At 36.3% G+C, this 24974-nt stretch overlaps 1 protein-coding gene across 1 annotated transcript in view; it reads left to right on the top strand.

The window, feature by feature from the left end:
- Positions 1-16613: 16613 nt before the first annotated feature.
- Positions 16614-24974, top strand: part of SHC3 (SHC adaptor protein 3) — a 173326-nt gene continuing 164965 nt past the window's right edge. Inside the window, exon 1 of the mRNA XM_043979902.1 lies at positions 16614-18548. Coding sequence (XP_043835837.1) covers positions 18003-18548 — 546 coding nt within the window. The 5' untranslated portion in view covers positions 16614-18002. The remainder of the gene's footprint in view (positions 18549-24974) is intronic.

The following is a 24974-nucleotide window of genomic DNA, read 5'->3' as shown; positions in this document are numbered from 1 at the left end:
TAGGTAGACGTGGAATGGTAATAGAATATGATAGGTGCCAAGGAATATCTTCCATACTTAATTTTATGTTCATTTCCCTGTATTAACTAACCCCCTGTCTGGAAAACCCAACATGCTGGAAGAAGAAAAGCATCAAGAAAGAATAGGTCTCCTGCTAAAGATGGAAGAATGATGAACTGACACTTGTGGAGGAAAAAAAACAACATTCACCTATACCTGTATAATAGGGATTGTTCTCTGCCTTCCTGCCTCTTCCCTCCCCACTGACATGACCACAAAAGGCCCAGATACCTCATTTGAATCAGTTAATGGAAGTGATGAAGTTTTAAATGTGGTAAACTAGATGATTCATCTCTTTTAAAAATTCAACCCCCATTGATTCACTGAAGAAGGAAATAAGAGTGATTGGCTAATCAAACAAGCTAAATATGCCTCATGGGGCTTCACAACTGGAGGAATTTCAGCATTGTTTATCGCTTAAGGACTCCACATTCAAGAACTGAGAATACTAGCATTGGAACTAGGCTCCTGAGAAGGAATCACTGTTGAGGAGAGGAGAGAGTGGTCTCTTCTAGTCACTCCCTAACTCTTTCATGACTATGTCATCAGAAAGACCAGTATCAGACAATGCATCTAGCTGGCATCAAAGAAACTGAAACACTAGGATTCAGGAAGTTTAGCTGGGAGCAGAGTGATACAGCATGAATAAAGGGATTTGGAAAGTTACTGGAGGAGAGAAGAAGCTTGAAGGAACATGATCCTTTGCACTCAAGAAAGGACTTCTAATTCATTAAGTGCCAGGAATTGTGAGTTGCTCCTTTGCTACACTTTGGATTGCTTACGCATGGGCCTCTTGCTATTAAATCTGCAACTGGGGCCCATGTGCCCTGGCAAAACACAATGCCAGGGTGTAATTTTTTTTTACTTTCACATAGGTTCTTTGCATGTGGTGACTTCCATTAAACTCAATATGTAGGAACTATGTCCATCCCTCAATACATGTTACAGGAAGGCAATTCACAAGCCAATCCAACTCTATATGCATGTATATATCTATAGCTGTATATCTATATCTGTTTCAGCCTAGAATCATTAGGTGTTCTGGAAGAATGATTTTTCCTGATAATTGAAGTGTATCTGCTTAAGTCCCAAAACTTTAGGATTATAAGAATTTTGCTAGAAATCTTTCTGATATATAAGCATTTTTCTGCTTTATTAGAGGTGATAAACAACAAAATATAATAAAATTTATATTATTATTGAAATATTTAAATGAATCTATGATATAATCAATTTAGTAGTTTACTGCAAAGATGCAGATCACAATTTATCCATGTCTACTCATCCTGTGCCACTCTCGTCCATGTTCTCCCAAAAGTTGACTTAAAAATGTACAAAACATGCTTACTACCAGATTGGTTCACTTCCTTCAAAATATCCATTTGTGAGTCATTGATAGTTTCTCATTTAAGTTATTTATTTGTTAGAGACCTTTGTGGATGAAGGGAGGAAGTAATTATCTCACATAATTACTTAATTTAATAATACAATGTAATAAATAACATATATAATTAAATAACAACTTAAGTTTGATAAATTGCATGTGTTGATCAATTAGTGACTAAGGGTCTGTATTATGAACATCAATTATTATGTCGTGTTTTAGATATAGTAGTCTTTTCAGGGGGTGTTGAGGAAGGAAGACTCCATTTCCCATTGGCCTATCTGCTCTCTTCTTTCTCCTTTCTCTTTATTAAGGGTCACTTCTTAGTGCTATCAATTTAGCTCCTTTTCTGCTTCTAATTTATTGTGAAGAGTCAGGAACCTGAACTTAATAAGCCAGGAACCTTAATTTTGCATACCATACAATGCCAAAATATTGGCTTACAACAGTTACTTTTCTTTTCTGGGGGTTGTGGGACAATGTGGGTTAAGTGACTTGCCCAGGGTCACACAGCTAATAAGTGTCAAGTATCTGAGGTCAGATTTGAACTCAGGTCCTCCTGAATCTAGGGCTGGTGCTTTATCCACTGAGCCACCTAGCTGCCCCTACAACAGTTATTTTTCTTGCTGCTCAAAAGTTTTTTCACTTACTCCAGGGTTGAAGGTTGTACTCCAGAGGTGATGTGGTATTATAAAAAAATGCTGGATTTGGAGTCTGAGGACCTTGATTTCAATTTGTTACTTATTACCAGTGTGAACTTGGACAAGACATTTACCATTTTTGGGTTTCAATGACTTCCTCTATAAAATGAAGGGTTTGAATTACATTTCTCTCCAGTTTCTTCCAGACCCTAGATTCCACACGGAAGATAGTTGAGACTTGAAGAAGCTATAATAAATATGGCATTTTTATTGTATATAGCCATCTCTTGATCAGTCATTATAGTTCTCCTCTCAACCTGAACCAATGTAAATAACAAGATGTTCTAAGTAAGCCCTGATAAATTTATCAAGTGAGAGTAACTTTTGGATTGAGTTATAGAACCATTCAATCAAAGGCATAAACAAGTTGTGGAAAAAATCCTTAATCAATTTGGAAGGAATGAAATACTTACTTGGGTAAAATAAGATGATGCTATACAGGAAATGTACTGGGATCAGTTGAAAGAATTAAACCTATCTTTGGGCCTACATATATAAGAGAAAGAGATTCCAATAAGAGCATTATTCTAGCAACTGGGTTTGCAAATATGCAAACTAAATTGCTTTTAATAACTAAACTATATAATTCCTCCTTGGGTCATATGGGGTGTTTAGGGCAGACTAGAACCTCTGGTGTAAGGGCTTGCCAAATCCTTTTCATGGTTGGTCATCCACCTTTGGTGTCTACCTTCACCCAACTCTCACCTGTGGCATGGCTCCAAGAAGCTATAGCATGTATGGTAACCACATCCTGGCAGAAAGGCTAAACCAGTTGAGGGTAACTGACAGGCCTTCAACCCATTGATGAGTTAGAGGCATGTTTACCCCAAACATGTAAAGACTGCCTCTGGTGGGATGGGTGGATGAGAACGATTTGTTCTAATGCCCATGAAAGCAATTGAAGCAGGCACTGTGCAGTGCATAGAGCTTGGTCAGACATCAAAGATGCCAAGATCATCCTAGACCATTGCCAGTTGTCTTGACTTTCATTCTGCCACTGGACTTTGATGACTCTGGAAGAGAGAATGAGGCTGAAGACTTTGTGCAACTATGTCTCATTTCAATTCATGTACAAGTCAAAATATCACCTATCATCCACTATTTTACCCCAACATTGTGAAGTCATTGGTCCTCTTAGAAAATAAAGAATGAACAAAAACTAGGATAATGTCTTGTAAATACAGCAGAGCTCCAAGATAATAGAAACAAGAATGGGTTGGAAAAACCTTAATGCAACAGATGTATTTAACTGACTCTTGAAAGGTGAATTGTGTAGGGACTGACTGCTTTATGTTTATGCTAGTCAACTTTAAATCTATGCAGTCATGCCAAGTAGTGAATATGCATTTACAATGAAGAGTCAGGAATCAGCCTACCTTCCTTCACAATATTTATTTGTGAATCATCTGTGTTTATCATGTAAATTACTTACCTATTTAAGGTTGAATGTAGGAAGGATTTAAGTTTTCTGGTGCTTCTCTAAGAGTATCATGGGAATGCTGGAATAAAGAGATTCTTGTACTGATCTACAGGGACTAGGGCTTTTGTTATTGAATACTGGCTGAAAGGGAGAATGATATGATGAGACATGATCAACAGGAAAGGAGGAAGTAGAGTAAGTTTTCTACAGTTATTTTGGAAAGTTGGACTGATGATATATGTTCTTGAAAACAATATTATTGTTTATATGAGGCAAGCAGCCCTTTTACCATTAAGCATATACATAAAGCAAATGAGTGACAAGAATGTTTGATATTTCCCAATGTTCTGTCCTAGACCCTTTTTTTCTATATGATCTCTCAACAATCTCATCTAATCTAACAACTTCAATCATTAATTTGATGAAAAGGAAATGTAAGGACAAATTTCTCAATAATTAGATATATCCAAATATAAAATGGGGTTGTTACAGAGGTAATAGACACCCCCTCACTGGAGGTAAGATGACTACTTAGTGGTAATGTTGTAAAAGGGATGAAATGGACTAGGTAGCATCTTATAACTGTATACATTCCAATAGGCATGCTCTCCTATTTCAAAGTGGAAACCTTAAACTATTTATCAATTCCCTTGGCACTTCCCATTATCTATATTCATGTCGAAACTCCCCTGGCTACTGTCAGAAGGAACCTACAAAACATTGTTAAGAATAATGATATCCTGGGCAAAAGACCAAAGAATCTAAGTAGGGGTGGTATTTTCTTCACTATTGTTTATTCAGGGTTGGAGATTGCGAAGAGAAAGGTAAATGTGAGGAAGTGACTAGGTGATTACGAATGTGGTGTTTCACAATAGGATTTGGATATATAGACCATGGCTTAAAATATAGTTCTTTTTTTTTTTTTAAATGAGGAAATTGGGGTTAAGTGACTTGCCCAGGGTCACACAGCTAGTAAGTGTTAAGTGTCCGAGGCCGGATTTGAACCCAGGTACTCCTGACTCCAGGGCCAGTGCTCTATCCACTGCGCCACCTAGCTGCCCCTAAAATATAGTTCTGATAGGATCATAAATTTAGAGCTGGAAATGACCTTAGAGGTCATTGAATCCAACCTCCTCACTTTGCAGATAAGGAAACTGAGGTTCAGAGAATTTATGTGACTTCCTCAAGGTCACATAGCTAATAAGTATCTCAGAGTGGATTTGAACCCAGATCTTCCTGACTTCAGGCCCAGCACACAAGCTACTACTCCTATGTTGTCTCTCTTGACCAGGGCTAAAGTATAACTAACAGGAGCGGATAAAAATATATTTGCCTATAGCCTTGTGATGCTGGTCAGGAGAGCTTTAAATTAAAATTAGAGGGAAAAGGAAGAAACTGCCAGAAGAGATCCACCAAACCATAGAGGATCAGATGATACCTCTGACTTGACACACCCACACCCCTGCATTCTTACCATTTGCTTCCTGTTTTCCTTTATTCTCTTCCTTCCTTCCTTCCTTTCTGTGAGACAATTGGGATTAAGTGACTTGCCCAGGGTCACACAGCTAGTGTCAAGCATCTGAGGCTGAATTTGAACTCAGGTCCTCCTGACTCCAGGGCCAGTGCTTTATCCACTGCGCCACCTAGCTGCCCCACCTAGCTGCCCCACCTGTTTTCTTTTGGTTGTGAAAATAAGTATAAATAAAATGGAATCTTCATCTTTAGATAGTGTTCCTGGGTGACAATGCCAGCATAGTAAAAGGAAATCAATGTGGATGGGGTGTCACAAATAAAATATTGAAACAAATGCCATGAACAGGAAAGCGTTTGCACAGTCAACTTTTTTTCCTTCCCTCCTTCCTACCAAATGTGGTTGACTGGGGTTGCAAGAGTAGAATAAGGAAGAAAAAAGTATCAGACAGACTCCTATTCTCAGGAGACTCAGGATAAACTCCATTATACTAAATTAATTATGGATCCTATTTCTTATATCTGTTCTGAAATCATTCAGAACCATTGTGAGGTAAATCTCCTGGGACCCCACTGAGCTAACTGGTGAGGAATAACTCCCTTGGCACTCCTTGCCTTCAGTTGCAACCTTAGGATTGGCTTAGAGTGTGGACAATTGTATGGCATTTGACACACTGTTGGACACTATAAATCTAAATAATTTCCTTTGTCTAGCAATGTTTCAAATATCATACAAACTTCTTTTTCCCCTGTCACTTTCTACATCCAAATCCTTGCTTCCTAAGATCATTACCATAATACTGAATTTAGCAGATCCCTTCCAACGATTCAGGGCACCTAACAAATGGGCATATCCTTCACATTCAATTTAGAATCATAAATTCACCAAATTTAAGAGCTGCAGGAAGCTTTAAAGTCCATCTAATGAACTTACCTCCTCATTTTATAGTCAGGCTTCGAGAGATCAAGTGACCGACATGTCCACTTTCACATAGCTACCAAACAGTAGTGCTGGGGCTTAAGTGTGGTTCTTTTTGCTGAGTCCAATGCTGTTACCACAAAACAGTGCTGTCTTCTCACTTTTCTGCTTCATTTTTAGCCTTTCATGTAGTCAGGTAACTTTCACCTAGTCAGATGCCTTGAAGAACATGATTAGTGAGGTGCAAATCACCTTAATTCATATTCAACTTATGTGTCTGGCTAACTATTTGCCAAACGAGTCCTCTTCAGCAAAGAACAACTATCTATCACTATGAACAAACTACATTTATCAAACATCTATCTGAATTCAGAGATAGGCATAAAGTGAATTAAATAGGCATGGTTCCTATCCTTATGGTGATCAAATAAATAGGCAGAAAAGAGGATCTTAAAACCTTGTTGTCTTCTTGGAGAAATTGACTTGCAATATTAGAGCTAATTCTCATAAAAAAAGTATTTCACCTAAAGGTTGTTTTGCTACATGATTCTGAATTTGCCTGGATTACTAATAAGCTGTCATAGTATGTTTACCAAAATATAATTTTAGTGATATTAATCATGAAAATTTCACAAGAATTTCAATTTTTATAATCTAATCTTCTTAAACATTTATTGTTTAAATGTTGTAAGAATAAAAAAAATTACGGCCTACTATTTAATGTTTCTCCCTAACAACTTAAGATTTTTGGCTTATGTTTTTCACTTATAGATAATTGGAAAAAATCAGTTTCATGGCATTTTATTTACATTTGAAATTGCAGTCATAAAATTTTCACATTAAAATATTTTGCAAGGCAGCAAGAAAATTTAAAAATCACACAAATGCAATTAAAATGCTTATAGGAATATTCTTGGAAATGCCCCAGAAATCACAATCATTGACTATTGATAACCCCTAGTTAATATGATAGGACTGTATAGAAAGAAGAAAGCAATTAATTCTTTCAATTACAATATTTCAGTGAATAGAGCATTCGGTAGTAGCAACTTCAAGGAGCTACAGATAATATATTGGTGTGCTTTCAGGGTCCACCCTTAGCAACAGTATTGCCATGGAAACACACTGTGACTTACTAAGAGAGATAAAGCAAGGAGGAGGAGAGTTTGCAGAAATTTTTTACTGAAATAATTGGTTGTCATTGTGTTAAAGAAAAAAATACCCTGGCTTTTTCTCCTTTTTAAAAAATATACTTCAGTGCTACATCACTCAAGTCTGACTCAAATACCCTGTATTTTACAGTTGAAATGATGAGAACTCACTGTATGCTTTAAAATATGTCCAGGTATCCCCTGCATAAGGTTGCTTAGAACAATATCATTTTGTCATGATTTCATAATGCAATATAATCAAACCTTACAATGAATTCATAAAACCCTACTGTAGCAACATTTGACTAACTGCCCATTTATAATATAGTTTTTGTAGACTAACTGTGCTCTGTGTGTATGTGTATTTGCCTAGCATTGTTTTTATTCAACCCAATTAAAAACATTTGGCAGCATATGAATGTAGGTTTTGAAAGAGGAATGCAGTGACTAAGTATTTCTTTTGATGCATATGAACTAGTACTTGTTTCAATCAATAAGTATTAAATGCCTATGTGGCATTGTGGTAGAGACTGGGGAAGCAAAGAGAAAACCAAAATAGTCCCTGCCCTATGTTGATTATTTCAATCCTTTCGGAGGGAATTTGTGTATTATATTTTATGACACTTTATTTTCATAATAGTTTTATCAAGAATATTTATGTTAATTGAGTGATGATGCACTATTACCAATTAGGTGCCATTTAAGCTCTAAATCTATCATTTTATGATCCCACAATCCTTATGTGTGTATTATCAGTTTTGTTTGATTGCTTGCTTCCCTACCATTCAATTTTGCTTTGATTTGATCAGGTCATAAATTCAGTAGCATTTGGTTGGTCACTGGGTCACTTAAATTGGAGACTATTTAAGATATTCTTACTATGCTATGGGAAATATTGATATGATTTGAGGAAATACTGACACATCAAAACAGAATAAAGTATATGGTATTTAGTTTACTACTAAATTTTCTTCAATTGCAATAATATTTTTTGAAGAATTTTTTGACTATAAGAAGATACTGAAATGAAAAAAAGCTATTAATAAAACAGATTAACAGAAGTTATAGAAATTTTCATCTAAGGAAAACTTTCAAAAACTGGTATATAGCTATCTTTCTTGGATGATTTTAAGCAAACACATGTAAATGTGAGTTAGTACTATTATTTTGCTATTATTTCTCATTGATGTGAAGGCAATACTGGGTTCTCAAATACTATGTCAGGGGAATGTATTTTATGGAAGTTCCTACCAATATGTAAAGTCTTCAAACATGGGCCTAGGAACGCATTGTAGGTATTAATGGGGCAGCTAGATGGTACAGTGGATAGAACAATGGGCCTGAAATCAGAATGACCTGAGTTCAAATCTGACCTCTGACTTTTACCAGCTGTGTGACCCTGGGCAAGTCATTTAACCTCCCTTTTCTTAATTGTAAATGGTCAAATGGGGGGTATAATAGCACTTACTTCACAGGGTTGTGGTGAAGATCAAATGAGATACTGGTTAGTACAGTGCCTGGGCACACAGTGGGTGCTTAATAAATGCTTATTCCATTCCTTTCCTCCAGTGTGTGCCATTTGAAGAAGAGACTTCTCAAATTCACAGAGGCTCATCATCAGGGTAATCACCCTCATCAATTCAAAAAGATCTGCTCTGTCTCTGTCTCTAACTCTGTCCTGACTCTGTCTCTGTCTCTCTGTCCCTCTGTCTTCCTGTCTCTCTGTCTGTCTGCCCATCTCAGAGTTGGACACCTGGACTCCAAGTTGTCCTCCAGGCCTCTTAAAACTCAAAAAATCTTAGAAGCTCCATACCCTTCACCTAGAATGGAAAATAATAGACTCAAAGCCAAGGACCAAAGCCTGTTTCTTAGGACCACATGACTTCAGAGGGGAGAGAAAGCCCTAAGGTTCTTCTCCTTATCACCTGGTATATCACCTGATGCCATGACATGAGAAGCCACCCATATAAGTGAAGCGAAAGCTGCAGAAGCTGGCAGGCCTTTTTGAATACTTTTAGAGGAAAGCAAAGAACATCTTCTTCACCAAGTGGTTGGGGGCAGGGCAGGAATTACAGAATGTCCACACCTGCACCAGCACTGGTCTTTCTTCCCATGGATTCCCAGCTTTTCTATGGGGAGCTAAGCAAGCTTATGGGGTCTACACATTTGCCAATTCCTGGTTGTATTTGTTTTAATATTTCTGTGAACTTCAATTTATTCTTTGGGAAGCAGGCGGGTGAGGATTGTCTGGCTCTGCTGGTGAGGGTGGACTGTGGTCTACATTTTAGGGTAATGAGTTGAGTAGGGAGCTTGTTGCCAGGGAGACAAACTCAGAATAGAAGAAGGCTCCAGGAGTTGTTCTGTCAGAACCAATCATGTGCAGGAGATTGGCAGGTCCCCTTCACCGAATATTATGTGTATAGATCAAGGGGCTCATGATTCATGTATCAGTTAAAGGGCACACAAATAGTGGTCTCAAATCTTCAGGCCTCATAATTTTTTATGGTCAGAAAGGTAAATTCTTTTTGAATTGTGATATCATTGCTGCATGAATGAGGCAAGCTGCACCAGAAACATTAACAGCAACAGTAGCAGACATATTACCAATAAATTATACCCCTAAAATTTAACACATTATTTCTTTGCTGCCTTGAACCTTCAAAGTACATTTTTAGTCTTTTGAAATTATATTAAATTATGATTTTTCTATTTTAGAAAGAACATTTTAAGTTATTAGGGCTTTGGGGAAGAATATTTAAATCATCATCAGATCTTCCCCATGGCTTTGTCTACGGACTTGACATATCATGGAATAATAGATAGTAAGAATTCATCTTTTCCAATAGAACTCAAATCGACTGTGGCAAAATGTCTGAACCAGGGTTCTGTTGGTGCTGGGATAGGTCTGACTGAGGTTGGTGGACCTGTGAGTAGCAGGACAATTGAATAGGGAAGTTTTCTGAAGCAACAACAGGCAGAAATATAAGAAGGCATTAGGGCTCAGGGCATACAGTTGTTGTTTGTCCTTTGTTCTCAAAGAGCAGCATGGCATGGGGAAAGTGATGTCATGACTTGCAGTTAATTGGATTTAAGTGAGGGAAGGCTGTGCAAAGTCACCAATCTCACTCTTTCCTCCAGAGCCATCTGGGTCCAGTGGCAAGATATACATCAGGATGATTGATGATTGCCTCAGATATTTGAGGCAATTAGAGCTAAGTGACTTGCCCAGTGTTACACAGCTACAAAGTGTCAAGAGTCTGCGGTTGGATTTGAACTCAGATCTTCCCAACTTCAGGATCAGTGCTCTATTTACTACACCTTCTAGCTGCCTGGGAATACAGTAGTAGGTAGTGAGCAGGGCATGAAGAACACAGCAGTTAACAAAAAAGAGTTTAACATAGTTATAGCATGGAAAAGATTCTTAATAAGTATATAAGCTTAATTCACTTGAACATGGCTTCCCAGACTCTGTGTTGCCTATGATGATCTATGGTCAAAAGCCTGAAGTAATCATTAGAGCTTCTCATGCCCCTGGCTCTTTTTTTGTATTCATGTTTCAAGGAAGTTATATCACTAGCCCAGTCTTTGTCCCTTCAGTCAACTAAGCTTCCAGGGCAGTTGGCAGCTAGGTGGCAAAGTGGATAGAATACTTGCCCTGAATTTGGGAGGACCTGAGTTCAAATCTCACCTCACATGCTTCTTAGGTGTGTGACCCTGGGCAAGTCACTTAACCCCAATTGCCTTAAGTCATCCTGATATATGTCTTGCCATATGTATGTCAGATGGCTCTGAAGGAGAGACTGAGGTCGGTGACCTTGCACAGCCCTGCCTCACTTAAATCCAATTCAGTGTAAGTCATGACATTACCTTGATGTCATGCTCCTCTTTGAGAATAAGGACAGCCAACAACCAGGACGGTTTCAATGATTTAAGAAAAACTCCAAACAAAACAGCTTAGATAATCTATCTATGTGGCAGGGCCTTAGGAAATAACACTCCTATCCCAGGGTCAAATTGTTTCCAAAGCCTCATACCAGTAGGTAAAGTGTAAAATGACCCCAGATGGTGATAGGAAACCAAATTATTTTTGCAAGAAATTATTATGTATTTAATGTTCTGATGCACATTTATCAACAAAGAAAAAAAATCCCTTCTTCTTTCAAAGTATTTTCCCTTAAATAAGGTTTATTTATCATTACAAGAAGGTAAGATATGTCCTTTATCTCTGCTAGTATGATATTGATATATTTGACTAGTTTTTTCTCTCTCAGTGTTTTTATTGCTGCATATATATTGTATACATGTATATATTTTTTCTGTCTCTATTTTCTTCATTGAATTACTTCATACAAGTTTTCTAATATGCTTTTCAATCTTTCATAGTAATCATTCTTCACATTGCCATTCCATTACATTGTAGGATGATATATTTGGAAAGGGACAGCAAGGTGGCAAAGTACTGGGGCTGAAAACAAGAAGATTCTTCTTCCTGAGTTCAAATCTGGCCACAGATACTTTTATTTTATTTTTAATTTATGGAATAAAACAAGTATTTCCATAACATAGTATAATAAAAAAGATGATTACATGTGAAACCGCAAGTCTATTAAGTATAAATCTGGCCTCAGACACTTAGTAGTTGTGTGATCCTGGGCAAGTCACTTAACCCTATCAGTTCCTGATTATCTGAAATAAAAAAGGAAAAATGAGGGAAAAGTTACTGATACATCTATGATTTAATTTGCAAAGCTAGCATTTTTGTATTAAATCAGGTCACCTGGCTTCTCAGAAGTCAGAGACAAGGAGTGATTTACAGAGCTGATTTTTATGACAAAAAAGATAAATTAAAATATGACAGAAACTTGTTTTGAATGCAATTCAATTGGATAAAAGAGGTCACCTGACTAGTTAGCTTCTCCCAGGCTTTCTTTCTTCTTTTTTTTGGTGGGGCAACGAGGGTTAAGTGACTTGCCCAGGGTCACACATAAAAGAAAAATTTTATGAAGACCTGGAGACCCTCTTTATCATTGTATTAAAAGAGGACAAGCTTATAATTCTGAGTGACTTTAATGCCGGAGTAGACACAGACTATCAGACATGGCAGGGAGTCCTTGGGAGGAATAGAGTTAGAAATAGCAATAGCACCTACTATTAAGGACTTACGTATCTCATGACGTTTTTTTTTTTTGTTTGTTTGTTTTTTTTAGTGAGGCGGTTGGGGTTAAGTGACTTGCCCAGGGTCACACAGCTAGTAAGTGTTAAGTATCTGAGGCCGGATTTGAACTCAGGTCCTCCTGACTCCAGGGCCAGTGCTCTATCCACTGTGCCATCTAGCTGCCCCTCTCATGACCTTTTTTTTTATCACCAACACTGTCTTCTGTTTATTTCATGGATGCACCATCACAGTAAATATTGACATTTAATAGACTATGCCATTGTAAGGAGAAGAGACAGACAGGATATGAGAGTTATGAAGGCAATGTGTGGTACAAAGTCCTGGACAGATAATAGACATCCTCCCCAAGCTAAATATTCACATTCAACAAAATCAGGAGCCTCAAAGCATCATGACTATCAGATGATTCAACATCAACAGATTAGAGCACTTATCTGTGCATGAACATTTTGTTGCTAACTTGGACGGAAAACTGAGCCGACTCATTGGTAACAGTGGAGCAGAAAATGAGTGGTCAGCTTTCAGAGATTTGTTGTGCAGCACCGTATTTACTCATCTGGGCCAGAACACATGCAAACATCAAGATTGGTTTGATGAAAATGATGGAAAAATTCAGAAGCTACTAAATGAAAAATGAGAACTCTATAGGGTCTAGTTTATCTATTTCTGAAAAGGTAGCATTTAACTACATCAAAAGTAAAGTGCACAGGTAGCTAGGTGGCACAGTGGATAAAGCACTGGCCCTGGATTCAGGAGGACCTGAGTTCAAATCCAGCCTCAGACACTTGACACTTACTAGCTGTGTGGCCCTGGGCAAGTCACTTAACCCTCATTGCCTCTCCCCCCCCCGCCCAAGTAAAGTGCAAACAAAGTTTTTAAAGATGTAGGATTCTTGGCCCAGTAAGAAGGCAAATGAAATGAAATTTTACACTGATAATAACAATCTAAAATGTTTTAACAATGCCCCAAAGGTTATTTATGGGCCAAAGACCTATGGGGGCATCTCAACTACTCAGTGCTGATGGAGCCACATTGATTAGTGACAAGGACATGATCCTGGAGAAATGGGCTGAATATTTCCATAGTGTTCTTAGCAGATTGTTATCAACCAATGCTGAAGACATTGACCACATACCTCAGGTTGAATCAATCCCTCTCTAGACAAATTTCCAATCAAAGAAGAGGCTTTGGATGCCATTAAGTTCCTCTCAAGTGGCAAAGTATCTGCTGCTGATTCCCTCCCAGCAGAGATCTACAAAGCAGGGGGTCCACTGCTCATATAAAAGCTGATGAAATCTTCTGTGTTACATAGAAAGAGGAGTTTATCCTCCCAAGAGAGCAAGGATGCCTCTAATACCCGTCTATACAAAGGAAAATGAAATAGGTTGCTCTGTGACAACCACAGTGGGGTCTCTCTTTTAGTCACTGCTGACAAGATTCTTGCCAGACTCCTCCTTAACAAGCTGTTCCTTCACCTGGATGATGGTCATCTACCTGAGACCTAGTGTGGCTTTATAAAGGCCTAAGGAATGGTCATTATGGTGTTTACTGCCCAACAATAGGAGAAATGCTAGGAGCAGAACAGAGCAGACTTCTGTACAAAACATTCATCGATCTGACCAAGGCCTTTGATATTGTCAGTCATGAGGGCTTGTGGAAAATCACAGCAAAATTTGGTTGCCTAGAGAAGTTCATCAGTATTGCATGCCAGTTCTCTGATGCCATGTTTGCATGGGTTTCCCAGTCACCAGTGGAGGGCTATGAGCTTGCTTCCATATTTTTTAGTATAAGATGTCTTTACTGAGGCTGAAAATGGCACTAAGGTCAGCTAACCTTACTGACAGCAAACTATTTAACTTCAAAAGGCTATAAGCCAAGACTAACATGGAGGGAGAGTTGGTGAGCAACTTTTTGTTTGCAGATGATTGTGAGCTCATTGTAGCCTCTGAGACTGAGATGCAACAAGACAGCAAGTTTTTGTTTTCTTGATTTAAGATTCCCCCCACCCCAAGTTTCCTGCTTTCCTTTTAATCTTGGCTACACTGGTTTTGTTTGTGCAACCCCTTTTTAATTTAATGTAATCAAATTTTTCCATCTTACATCTTGTAATGCTCTCTAACTCTTGTTTGCTCATACAGTCTTCCCTGGTCCATAGATAAGACAGGTAAACAATTCCATATAGAGCAGGAGTTCTTAACCTTTTTGTGTATGTCCTAGACCCTTTTGGCTGCCTGGTGAAGCCTATGGACCTCTACTCAGAATAATGATTTTAAATGTATAAAATACAAAGGATTAAAAAAAGTTTTTTTATTTTTAGTTCTTTTATTTATTTATTTACTTTTGGTGTGGAGCAATGAAGGTTAAGTGACTTGCCTAGGGTCACACAGTCAGTGTCAAGTGTCTGAGTCCAGATCTGAACTCAGGTCCTCCTGAATCCAGGGCTGGTGTTTTATCCACTGTGCCACCTAGCTGCCCCCTATTTGTAGTTCTTAATTCTCTCTTTCCTCTCGTTCCATTCCTTTACCCATCAAGAAGGTAAGAAAAATAAAACCTGTTACAGATATGTGTAGTCATGCAAAAGAAATTCTCACAATTTAAAAAAAAATTCAGTTTTCTTTGATCAAATATGTAGAATCACAAATGAAGGCAATTATATTGAAATATAGCTATAAAAATATAAAAAAAATACCCCAAACAGTTCAAGGAATCTAATAGGACTTGAAGAGTCCTTTGAGGCTATCTACTCCAGCCCCGATATTTTACATATGAGGAAACTGAGGCCCAGGGAGGCTAATTAACTTTCCACTCTTACACAGATAGTGAACATTAGGTTCAGAATTTAAGTTCCTGGTACCCTGACTCCAGAACTAGTGGTCTTTCCATTTTTCTCTAATTTAGAACTGGAGAGGGAAGGCATATTTCTTTTGAATATAGTGCATGAGTTTTAATATCTTTGTTAACTTAATACATTTGTTACATCAATTTGGACTATTTGAAAGCCTTTTCTACCTACTTTATGGTTCTTTGCTCTGTCCTTTATTATTGTGGTTGTCATATTAAAGACCTCTAGACAAATGGAGATTTTCATGATAGTACTTTCAGAATATAGAAATCCTCAGTAACAATTTCTTTAAACTATATTTTTCCTCATGTAACAGTTATGGGAAATAAATAACAGTCTACACAATTTCCTTCCTTTAGGTTTTACTAATTAAAAAAAAAATATTACCTGTTTGGCCAGAATTCACTATATTACAGTCTTTTTTTTTTGGAGGGGGGGGGAGAGCCAGTAAACCTGAACCCATGTTATATTTTGCTCATATGAAAGAGAATTTACAGAAAACTATATTAATTGCATTTATACATACACATTCACGATATACATCTAACCAAATGAACAGTCATGTTTTTCTCCTTGATGTAAATGAATCAGCTGAATGAAAGTGTAAGGGCAGAACACACCTTGGGTAAAAAGCTTTCCCTCATATTCACCTCATTAATGGTTTTGAGTTTGCCTGTGAAATTATTTCCCATAAAATTCCTGCAATATTAATCTGTGGATCCTTTAAATTGGACTGGGTTTTTTTTCTGTTGTTGTTGCTGTTGGAGAGCAGATCCTGCCTTTGATTGAAATGGAATCTTCCACTATTTATCAAGTCTTTGTTGAATGAGTCATCCAAGCTGCCTCTTATTGGCTGAGGTGGTTAGTTCCCAAGGGATTGCCTGGCAGAGGCTGCAAGACCCTGCTTCATTCACAGAAATATTGGCTTGCTAGCTAGCCCTTTCATTCACAGAAACAGAATTTCATTCACATTTTGTTGTTTTTATCTGCTTCTAATGAAGAGAACTGTTTGGGACTGATAGGGAATTTTGTTTTCTCTTTGGATAACAGTAGAAATAATCTATCGTGTGTGTGTATTTGCTGTTGCTATGATAGCAAGGGGAAGGAAAAAATGAATTCTGTGCTTATGCTGTGGGAGGTTTGCGACATGATGATGAAAGGTGATTCTGCAGCTCACTAGAAACTTGCTTTTAGGTTGAATGGGACATTTCTATTATTCATCAATCCTGGAATCAGACTTGTTGGCTTCTTTTAACGTGCTATAAATTATACCAATTAAATACAATTATTTAAAACTGTTTAAATGGCTTATATACTGCAGCTTTTTGCTCACAGCTATTGAGGAGACCCTTAAAATGACTTAATAATATACTGTGGTGAGTCTCACTTCTTTTTTAAAAAGGAAATTGCTCATTTTAAGATTATTATTATTTTTTTTTTGCCTGTGCTCTACATGCTGAAAATTAGTAAAGCTAATTTCACGTCAGAAATTAGTGGGGAATTTTTGAACATGCACTCGACCATTCCAATAAAGGAAATTTCCCATTTGTTTTTATCAGATGGAAGAAGAAATGCAAATTTTTATCTCAAGGCTGTCATCTGACTTTTCAAGAGAAAGGATTTTCCTGTGGATTATATGAATAATGAAATCAAGAATGTTTTTCTTCCTTACTGACTGAAGTACATCAGGATATAATTAAAAGGAATTTGATTTTAAAAATTCTGTTTCCTAGTACTTTTTACAGTTTAAACAACAAAAACATTCACATGACATCGAGCTCCACATAAAGTTCTTTCTTTGTCATGGATGTCTGTGGAGAAAAGGCATATCATTTCTGAAGCTTGTTGCCATATTTAAGAAATGTTTTTCTTTCATTATATGTATTTGATTTACTGGATAAGAAAAAAGGAACTACTATAGCTTATTAAGAAAGTTAAGTGCTGTGCAAAGGTCAGATACAGACATTTCTTAAAGAAACGACTCCAAGACACTTGTTATGACTGCTTTGCTATTTTGGGGTGTTGTGTGGTGGGGGGAAGGAAATTAGTGATTCTTTTTACCTAGTAGAGTATTTTCCTTTCTTTTATTTTAAAACTGTGATTCTAAATCATCAGGGCTTGAGGAAGATATTTTTCTTACAAGTACTTTTCATATTCTTAAGTATACTGTTGAATACTTCTAAGGCTTGTAAAGATGAGTTGAGTGGCACAGTTTTAACCCCCAAGGCAGAATTACAGATTTTTAGGAAGTTAATTTGTCCTATTTTAAAAAATTATGTTCTAATATATTCTAATGTGAAGATCTTGGGGTGGGCATGTTTGACTGAGATACTGGCTTTACTTCTGTTATCAAAAGAATGAGGGTTCAAGGAAGGTGAGAAGTTAAAAAATTGGAAGGAAATATCTTTTGAGAAAAATAGGAAAAAGGAAATTGGAGAATTTTGAGAATTGATTGGTTCTGGTGTGCTGTAAGTGGGTGGATGTGCCTTTTTTTTTTTGCTACAGGAAGTTGTAAGTGATTTGCTGTGTTCACTGAGCCTTTGTTGAAGAGGGTCTCCTCATTTGTGTGAGTCATGCTTTTACTGTGAGAGACTTGGCAGCTAAGCAGGATTGGAATCTCTATCAGAAAACTATTACTTTTCCTAGTCCAAGGAACCACAGGCAGTTTTCTTTCGTGGCTTTTGTTTTATTTTTAATGAAGGGGTGTGGAAAAATTTTCTTCTTTTCTTCCTTCCTTTAAAGACATTTGGAGGGTGGGGAGTATCCCAATTTTACTGCCCTTACTAAATTATTATGTATTGTCTGCTATGAGAGAACAGGTGTTTTCTGGGTTGGCATCAGCTCTGCCAAAACATATACAGGAAACCTGATAGAAGGGCATGCGTCAACATACCAAGTATAACCGCTTCAGGAATGATTCAGTGACCTCAATTGATGAACTTATCCACAATTTGTCCACGAACACCAGCAAAGTCTCAACAATTGCCACAACCTCAGCAATATCATCCTCATATGTGGTCTCAACCCAGGTTCTCCATAAAGACCAGGAGGATGGACCCACCACGCTTTGTACTCTCAAGCATAAAGTATCTCACTTGAAATTCTCCAGCTCCAGCAACCTTTTGGGCATCAAAAATCTGCCTTCTGCAGTGAAGGACCTTGCTGTTTGCAAGTTGCCAGGCAGCTTGAGTGTTCCTAGCTCAGCATCAGGCGCTTCAGACAACACATGTAACCTTGTCTCTGCCACTCTGTGTTCTCAGCAGAACACAAGCAAGATGAGCACAGGGAAAAAATTTCAGGCAGAGGAGATGAACCTAGGAGGTGAAGTCTGCAATTCAAATAGCATTTTTGTCAATAAGCCTTCTGGAGGGTGGCTGCATTCAAATGAAAAGATCCTGGGACCTGGTGTGACGTTTGAAGTGAAGGTTGGTTTGCTTTCTTTCCATTCTCCCTTTTTATCAATGAAAATGTCCATGCTAGCTTCCAGGATAGACTGGTGAGGCTGCAATAATCAGTGTTTACCCATTATTTTTCCACATATGCTTCACAGTTTAGAAGTACAGAAAAGCAGACTTAGGAAAATTGGCATTAATTGTCACATTGAGGAAAGGGAAACGTATTTTAACTCTTTAGCAGTCAGCATGTTTTTTGCAGCGGTGTTGGGAGAAATACAGAAGTGTCTTCTCAAATACACAGATACACATATGCTGTATATGCATATATTTACATATATAGCTGTTTCATTAAATCCAAGCTTTTAATTTAATGTAGTTTATTTTTATATCTTATTGTTACATAGTTATTCAGTATGTCTGGTAAAATTTCTCATTAAGGAGCAGATCTACCTTTGCATATAAAGAGGACTTATTTGTTATTTAGCAGGTTTTAAAATGTAAAAATATCTATAAAGAAATAATTATGGTAATTTTTTGAATGTAATGGAATAAAACATACTGTCACTATGATGAGTTGTGGTTTGCTAAGTCAGTTAGTGCTTTTATTTTTCCCCCCATAAAGAGAATTATTATCTTTGCTTAGTGGAGCAAAATGCTTTATATGAGAGATTGAGCTTCTTAAATAACAGAATTTTTCCTATTGTGTATTTCATTTGAGCACTTATGTTTTGTATTCAGAGCAGCCAGACTAGAATATGGGATGGATTTTTGCTGCTATAATCTTCAGAAAGCATTTAAAAGCTTGGTTTAAATACATTTGAAGGAGTGAGGCTTAGGAAAGCTAGAAGAAGAGTCTAGTTTTCATTTTCTAGTAGAACAGCTATAAAAGTAAAATCTAATTCTTAACAATTTATTCATTCTGGCAAATTTTCTTAGAATGCATTCTAAATAAATCTTGATTAAGAATCCAGGTTGAAAAAAATACTAATGGGTTGTTATTCCAAGGTACTGTTTTTTATTTGAAAGGAAATGAAACAACCATCTCTCTACCATATATGACACTGAGAAATCAGTAGGAATTTTGTTCCTAAGTGATGGCTAAATATAGAGCTTAGAATGGGGTACTTTGAAATTCACTTTGCATGACTTCTTTATTACAAAACAGGGTCTTTGTCTTGATCATTTTTGAGGGCCAAAAATATTCAAGGAATTACTTTTTGAATCATTTATGGACAAAATAAATTTTTGTAAAAAACATCTGTTTGGGTATTGCAAATAGACTTTTTCTCACTATTTTGAGTTTTATATTACAATGTATTATTCTATCTGAAAATCAATCACTCTATTTTGGTACCAATGACATTTCATCATAAAACAGGCTGATGATAACTTTTGAAATAAACTACTTTCATTAAATTTACTATGTATAGGATAATTATATAACTGTTGAATAATAAAATAGGTATAAATTTTGAACTTAGTTTAAAAGTTAATGCCAGAGAGGATTATTTCCAGAATACTAATGTAATTGTAATTTTAAATAAATCACACTATATTTAAATTATATATTGGCAATGGTTTCTAGATATGTATCATTATAGAGTAATGAAACCCCTCTAAATAGTTCAGAAGAATTGGGTTCAAGCTGACCCTGACACTTACTACCTTGGTCAAAGCATTTAATCTTACATGATTTTCTTCATATGTAAAATGCACAGATTGGACTAGATGATTTCCATGATTTTTTTCCAGTTTTAAATCTTATGATCTAAACTAATATATGATTAAAAAACCAGTAGGATTGATGGCACTTCTGGTTCAGTTGACCTTTACTTTTAAGAACATTGAAAATTACACTTTTAATATTTTTCTCTTTAAAACAATTTTTTTCCCTTTTCTTTTGCTCTTGCTTTATACAATGCTGAGCCATAACAATAGCACTAACTGCCAAAGTACTAAAAACAAGATAGCTAAAAATGGTAAATCAATGATTAGTACATAGGTTTAAAAAAAAAGGCTATTCTTGTTAGGATGCCATCTACACCAGATACCTCCATTTTCCTAAATTCTTTGTAATCTAGTTTCTAACTTCTTCATTAAAGTGAAACTGCTCTCTCCAAGGTCACCAGTAATCTCTTATTTGTCAAATCTTCATTTTCTCTTCAGCCTTTGACGCTGCTGATCCCTTCTCAAGGATACTCTCTTGTCTTTAGGCTTTCATAACACTGCTGTCTCCTGGTTTTCCTCCTACCTGTATGACAATCCTCAATCTGTATTGCTGTATGTTCATCCAGGTAATTATACAGTAATTATGAGTACCCCTGAAGCCTGTGTTTGGGCTGTCTTTTCTTCTAATACTATCTTGCTTAGAAATCTTGTCAACACCCATGGATTCAAATATCCTCTTTCTGCAGGTGATTGTAAGAATTATTTAGCTAACAAAAATTCTTCTGATCTTTTCTTCATCTCTGATCTATGTCTTTTGGACACCCTTTAGACATCTTAAAATTTCCTATACTTATTATCTCCTTTTTTTTCTTTTGTCATTGCTATAGAGTATGTTTCTAGCACCATATTGAGTGGTAATGGTGAATAGACATCTTTGCTTTGTTTTACCCCTGATCTTATTGGAAAGGCCTCTACTTTGTCCCCATTACAGCTATTGCTGCCTTTTGGTTATAGACAAATAGTACTTATCAAATTAAGGAAACATAAGTTTATTCCTATGCTTTCTAGTGTTTATTTTTAAAAGGAACAAGTTCCTAAATCTTGTAAAAAGCTTTTTCTGCATCTATCATTATAACCACATTTTTTGTTCTTGTGATTTATGTTTAGTTATTTTTAAAAGTTTTCCTAACTTTGAACCAGTCCTGCATTTTTTTGGTATAAGTCTAACCTGGCCATTGTGTATAGTTTATGTGATATGTTGCGGTAGACTTTTTGTTATTATTTTATTAAAAAATTTAAGTCAACATTCATTAGGGATATTAGACTATAGTTTTATTTGTTTTGACTCTGGTTTAAGCATCAGGATCATATTTATATCATAGAAGATACTTTTAGAATCTTTTCTTTTCCTAGTTTTTCACAATTTACCTAGTATTGGGATTAATTATTCTTTAAATGTTTGAATAAATTTGTTTGTAAATATATCTGTCCTGTTTTTTTTCCTTCATGAGTTTGTTTATGGCTTATTCAATTTCTTTTTCTAAGGTTGGGTTATTTAAGTACTCTACTTTCAATTCTATTAACACAAACATTTTATATTTTTGTAAATATTCATCTATTTTATTTAGATTGTCAGTTTCATTGGCATATAATGAGGAAATAGTTTCAAATAATTTCTTTTGTTTCTTCTTTGGTTGGAGTTCACTCCTTTTATTTTATTTTCCCCCCAACTACATGTAAAGATGATTTTAAACAATTTTTTTGGTTTCGAATTCCAAATTCTGTCTCTGTCTTCCATCCCCCCCTTCCCTCCTACCTGAGATAGTAAGTAATCTTATATAGGTTATATATGTGCGATCATGTAAAACATTTCCATATTAGTCATTTTGTGCAAGAAGACTTGAAGACTCCTCCTGCCCTTTCCATTCTTTCTTTAAAATAATCAAAACATAACAGAGCCACTCCTAAGCCCTTTGTCTAATAAGGCACCCTTTGTGACCACTGATGATGATAGAGTTTTGAGGGACTATATGTTTCATCTCCCCGTATTAGAATGTAAATACTTCAGTCCCTTATGATTACCTCTTGAGTTTGTATTTTAAAGTACAACTCTGATCTTTTCACCAGGAGTGCTTGTAAGTCCTTTATTTCATTAAAGCTCTATTTTTCTCTCTGTAGAATTACCCTCTATTTTGCTGGGTAAATTATTTTTGATTATAGGCCTATATCTTTCAATTCCTGGAATATCATCTTCTATGCTCTTCTTTCTTTTGGAATTGTGGCTCTTAAATCTTTTGTAATACTTAATGTCTCTTCTACATATTTGAATTCTTTCTGTCTGTTTATAGTATTTTTCTTTGGCTTGTAAACCTCTGGATTTTGGTATAATATTTCTGGGGATTTTTATTGTGAATTTCTTTCAGGAGGTCACCAGTAGATTATTTCTATTTCTATTTTCCCCTTTGCTTCTAAGAAATCTAAGCAGTTTCCTTTTATGATTTTTTGGGAAATATGATGTCTAGGATCTTTTTTTTCCAGTCATAACTTTTAGATAATCCAGTGATTCTTAAATTGTTTCCCCTTCACCTATTTTCCAGGTCAGTTTATTTTTTGCTCTAAGATACCTTACATTTCTTTTATTTTTTAGTCTTCTACTTTTAATATTTCTTATTTTATCATGGAGTCATTATCTTCTATTTAGTTGATTTTAATTTTCAGAGAGTTTTTTCCTTGGGTAAAGGTTTATATCTCTTGTTTAGAACTGTTCATTCTCTTTCCAAATCTTTCTTCCATAGTTCTCACTTCTTTTTCCATTTTTGTCTTCTAAGGCTCTAATTCAGTTTTTTTTTTGGTTTTGTTTTTTGGTGAGGCAATTGGGGTTAAGTGACTTGCCTAGGGTCACACAGCTAGTACGTGTCAAGTGTCTGAGGTCAAATTTGAACTCAGGTACTCCTGACTCCAGGGTTGGTACTCTATCCACTGCGCCACCTAGCTGCCCCTCTAATTAAGTTTAAAAAATTATTTTTAGCTCTTAAATTTTTAAAAAATAATTTAAATTTGCTTTATATTTTAACTAAATTACTTCATCTTTTTCAGGAATTCTGGATGGATTTGTGCATAAGCTGTATATTTTTTTGACATCTTCCTTATAGATGTTTTGTAGTCATTTTTATTTTCTGGTTTTTGCCTTGAGTGTCTCTTTGTTATCATGATAGCTTTTTATGGTAGGATTCTTTTTATTTCCTCTTCTCATTCTTTCAGTCTATTTCTTTATTTCAGACTTTATGTGCACTAGGTTCTACACACTTCTGGGGGAAATTTCTGGACTTGACTTTTTTTCTCTCTTAGTTTTTTCTGCTGCTTTTTTTCAGAGATATTGTTTTTTTTGTGTCAATCCAGGATCTTGGGCAGCTCATGCTAGATTTGCAAGTATTCTGTGCTCTCAAAGTGATCAGATCCAGGGCAAAGTCTGATAACAACCCTTCTGTTCTAGGTTTTACAATTTCCTGACCTGGATTTGTGTTTATACAACACTTGTATGTGCTTACCACTGGTGGAAAGTTCCACTAGACTGTTATTGGACTCAGGTGCAATCAGCCATTGGCAAGCTCTGCATGTTCAGAATGACAAAACTACGTGCTTCTCTTTGGTCTTGGATTCCTGCCTTGGTTATTTTTCTGTGGGCTTCAAATTGGATTGGAGATTGGAATTGTTTAGTTCTTGGGATCAGAGTCACATAGCTACTGTTTGCTTTTTTTTTGCTTTTTTTTTTGCAGGGCAATGAGGGTTAAGTGACTTGTCCAGGGTCACACAGCTAGTAAGTGTCAAGTGTCTGAGGTCAGATTTGAACTCAGCTCCTCCTGAATCCATGGCTGGTGCTCCTGATTCTATGGCTGGTGTTACTGTTTGCTTCTAAACTTAATCCTAAATCAATATAGAGCCCATAACCTGTGACTGCTCCTTTTATTAGCCCTCCAGTCTTAGGCATAGGTTCCCTCCTCAGTTTGTCCTGTACCTGTGATCTTGAACTGGGTAGTGAATAATAAATCTGCCACTTGGCACCTCTTCCTGTTTCCTGCACAATATCAGGGGGGTTAAGTGACTTGCCCAGGGTCACACAGCTAGTAAGTCTCAAGTGTCTGAGGCCAGATTTGAACTCAGGTACTCCTGAATCCAAGGCCAGTGCTTTATCCACTGCGCCACCTAGCTGCCCCCTGTCATTCTATTTTGTCAACTGTGAGTTAACTCAGAGTTGCTTTCATCTATATACACATTCTTCTATTGGTGATTTGATACATTTTGTTAATAGCTTGTATTCCTTCTTTTGAAAACTGACTTCATATCCTTTAACCATGCATTGAGGAATGGTTTTTTTTCTTATAAATTTGAGTCAGCTCCTTATATACCTTGGATGTGAGAATTTTATCAGAAAATTATTGTGAGGATTTTGTCACTAGTTAATTGTTTCCCTTCCAATTTTTAATTGCATTTATTTTATTTGAACAAAACTTTTAAATTTTATGTAACCAAAATTGCCCATTTGGTCTTCTGTGATCTGTCTTCCTTTCTCTCCTTTGTTTAGTCATGAACTCTCCTATTTTTAGATACTAAAGGTATTTTCTCCCTTGTTCCTCTAATTTCTTCATGATGTGAACTTTTATATATCTAAGTCATGTATCTATTTGGAACTTATTTTTGTATATGGTGTCAGATATTTGACTGTATCTGGTTTCTATCAGGTTGCTATCCAGTTTTCCTAGCAGGTTTTGGTGAATAGCAAATCCTTTT

The sequence above is a fragment of the Dromiciops gliroides genome, chromosome 1 (genome assembly GCF_019393635.1).
Source record: "Dromiciops gliroides isolate mDroGli1 chromosome 1, mDroGli1.pri, whole genome shotgun sequence".
In the NCBI taxonomy this organism is placed as follows: domain Eukaryota; kingdom Metazoa; phylum Chordata; class Mammalia; order Microbiotheria; family Microbiotheriidae; genus Dromiciops; species Dromiciops gliroides.
This window is presented reverse-complemented; position numbering and strand designations above follow the sequence as displayed.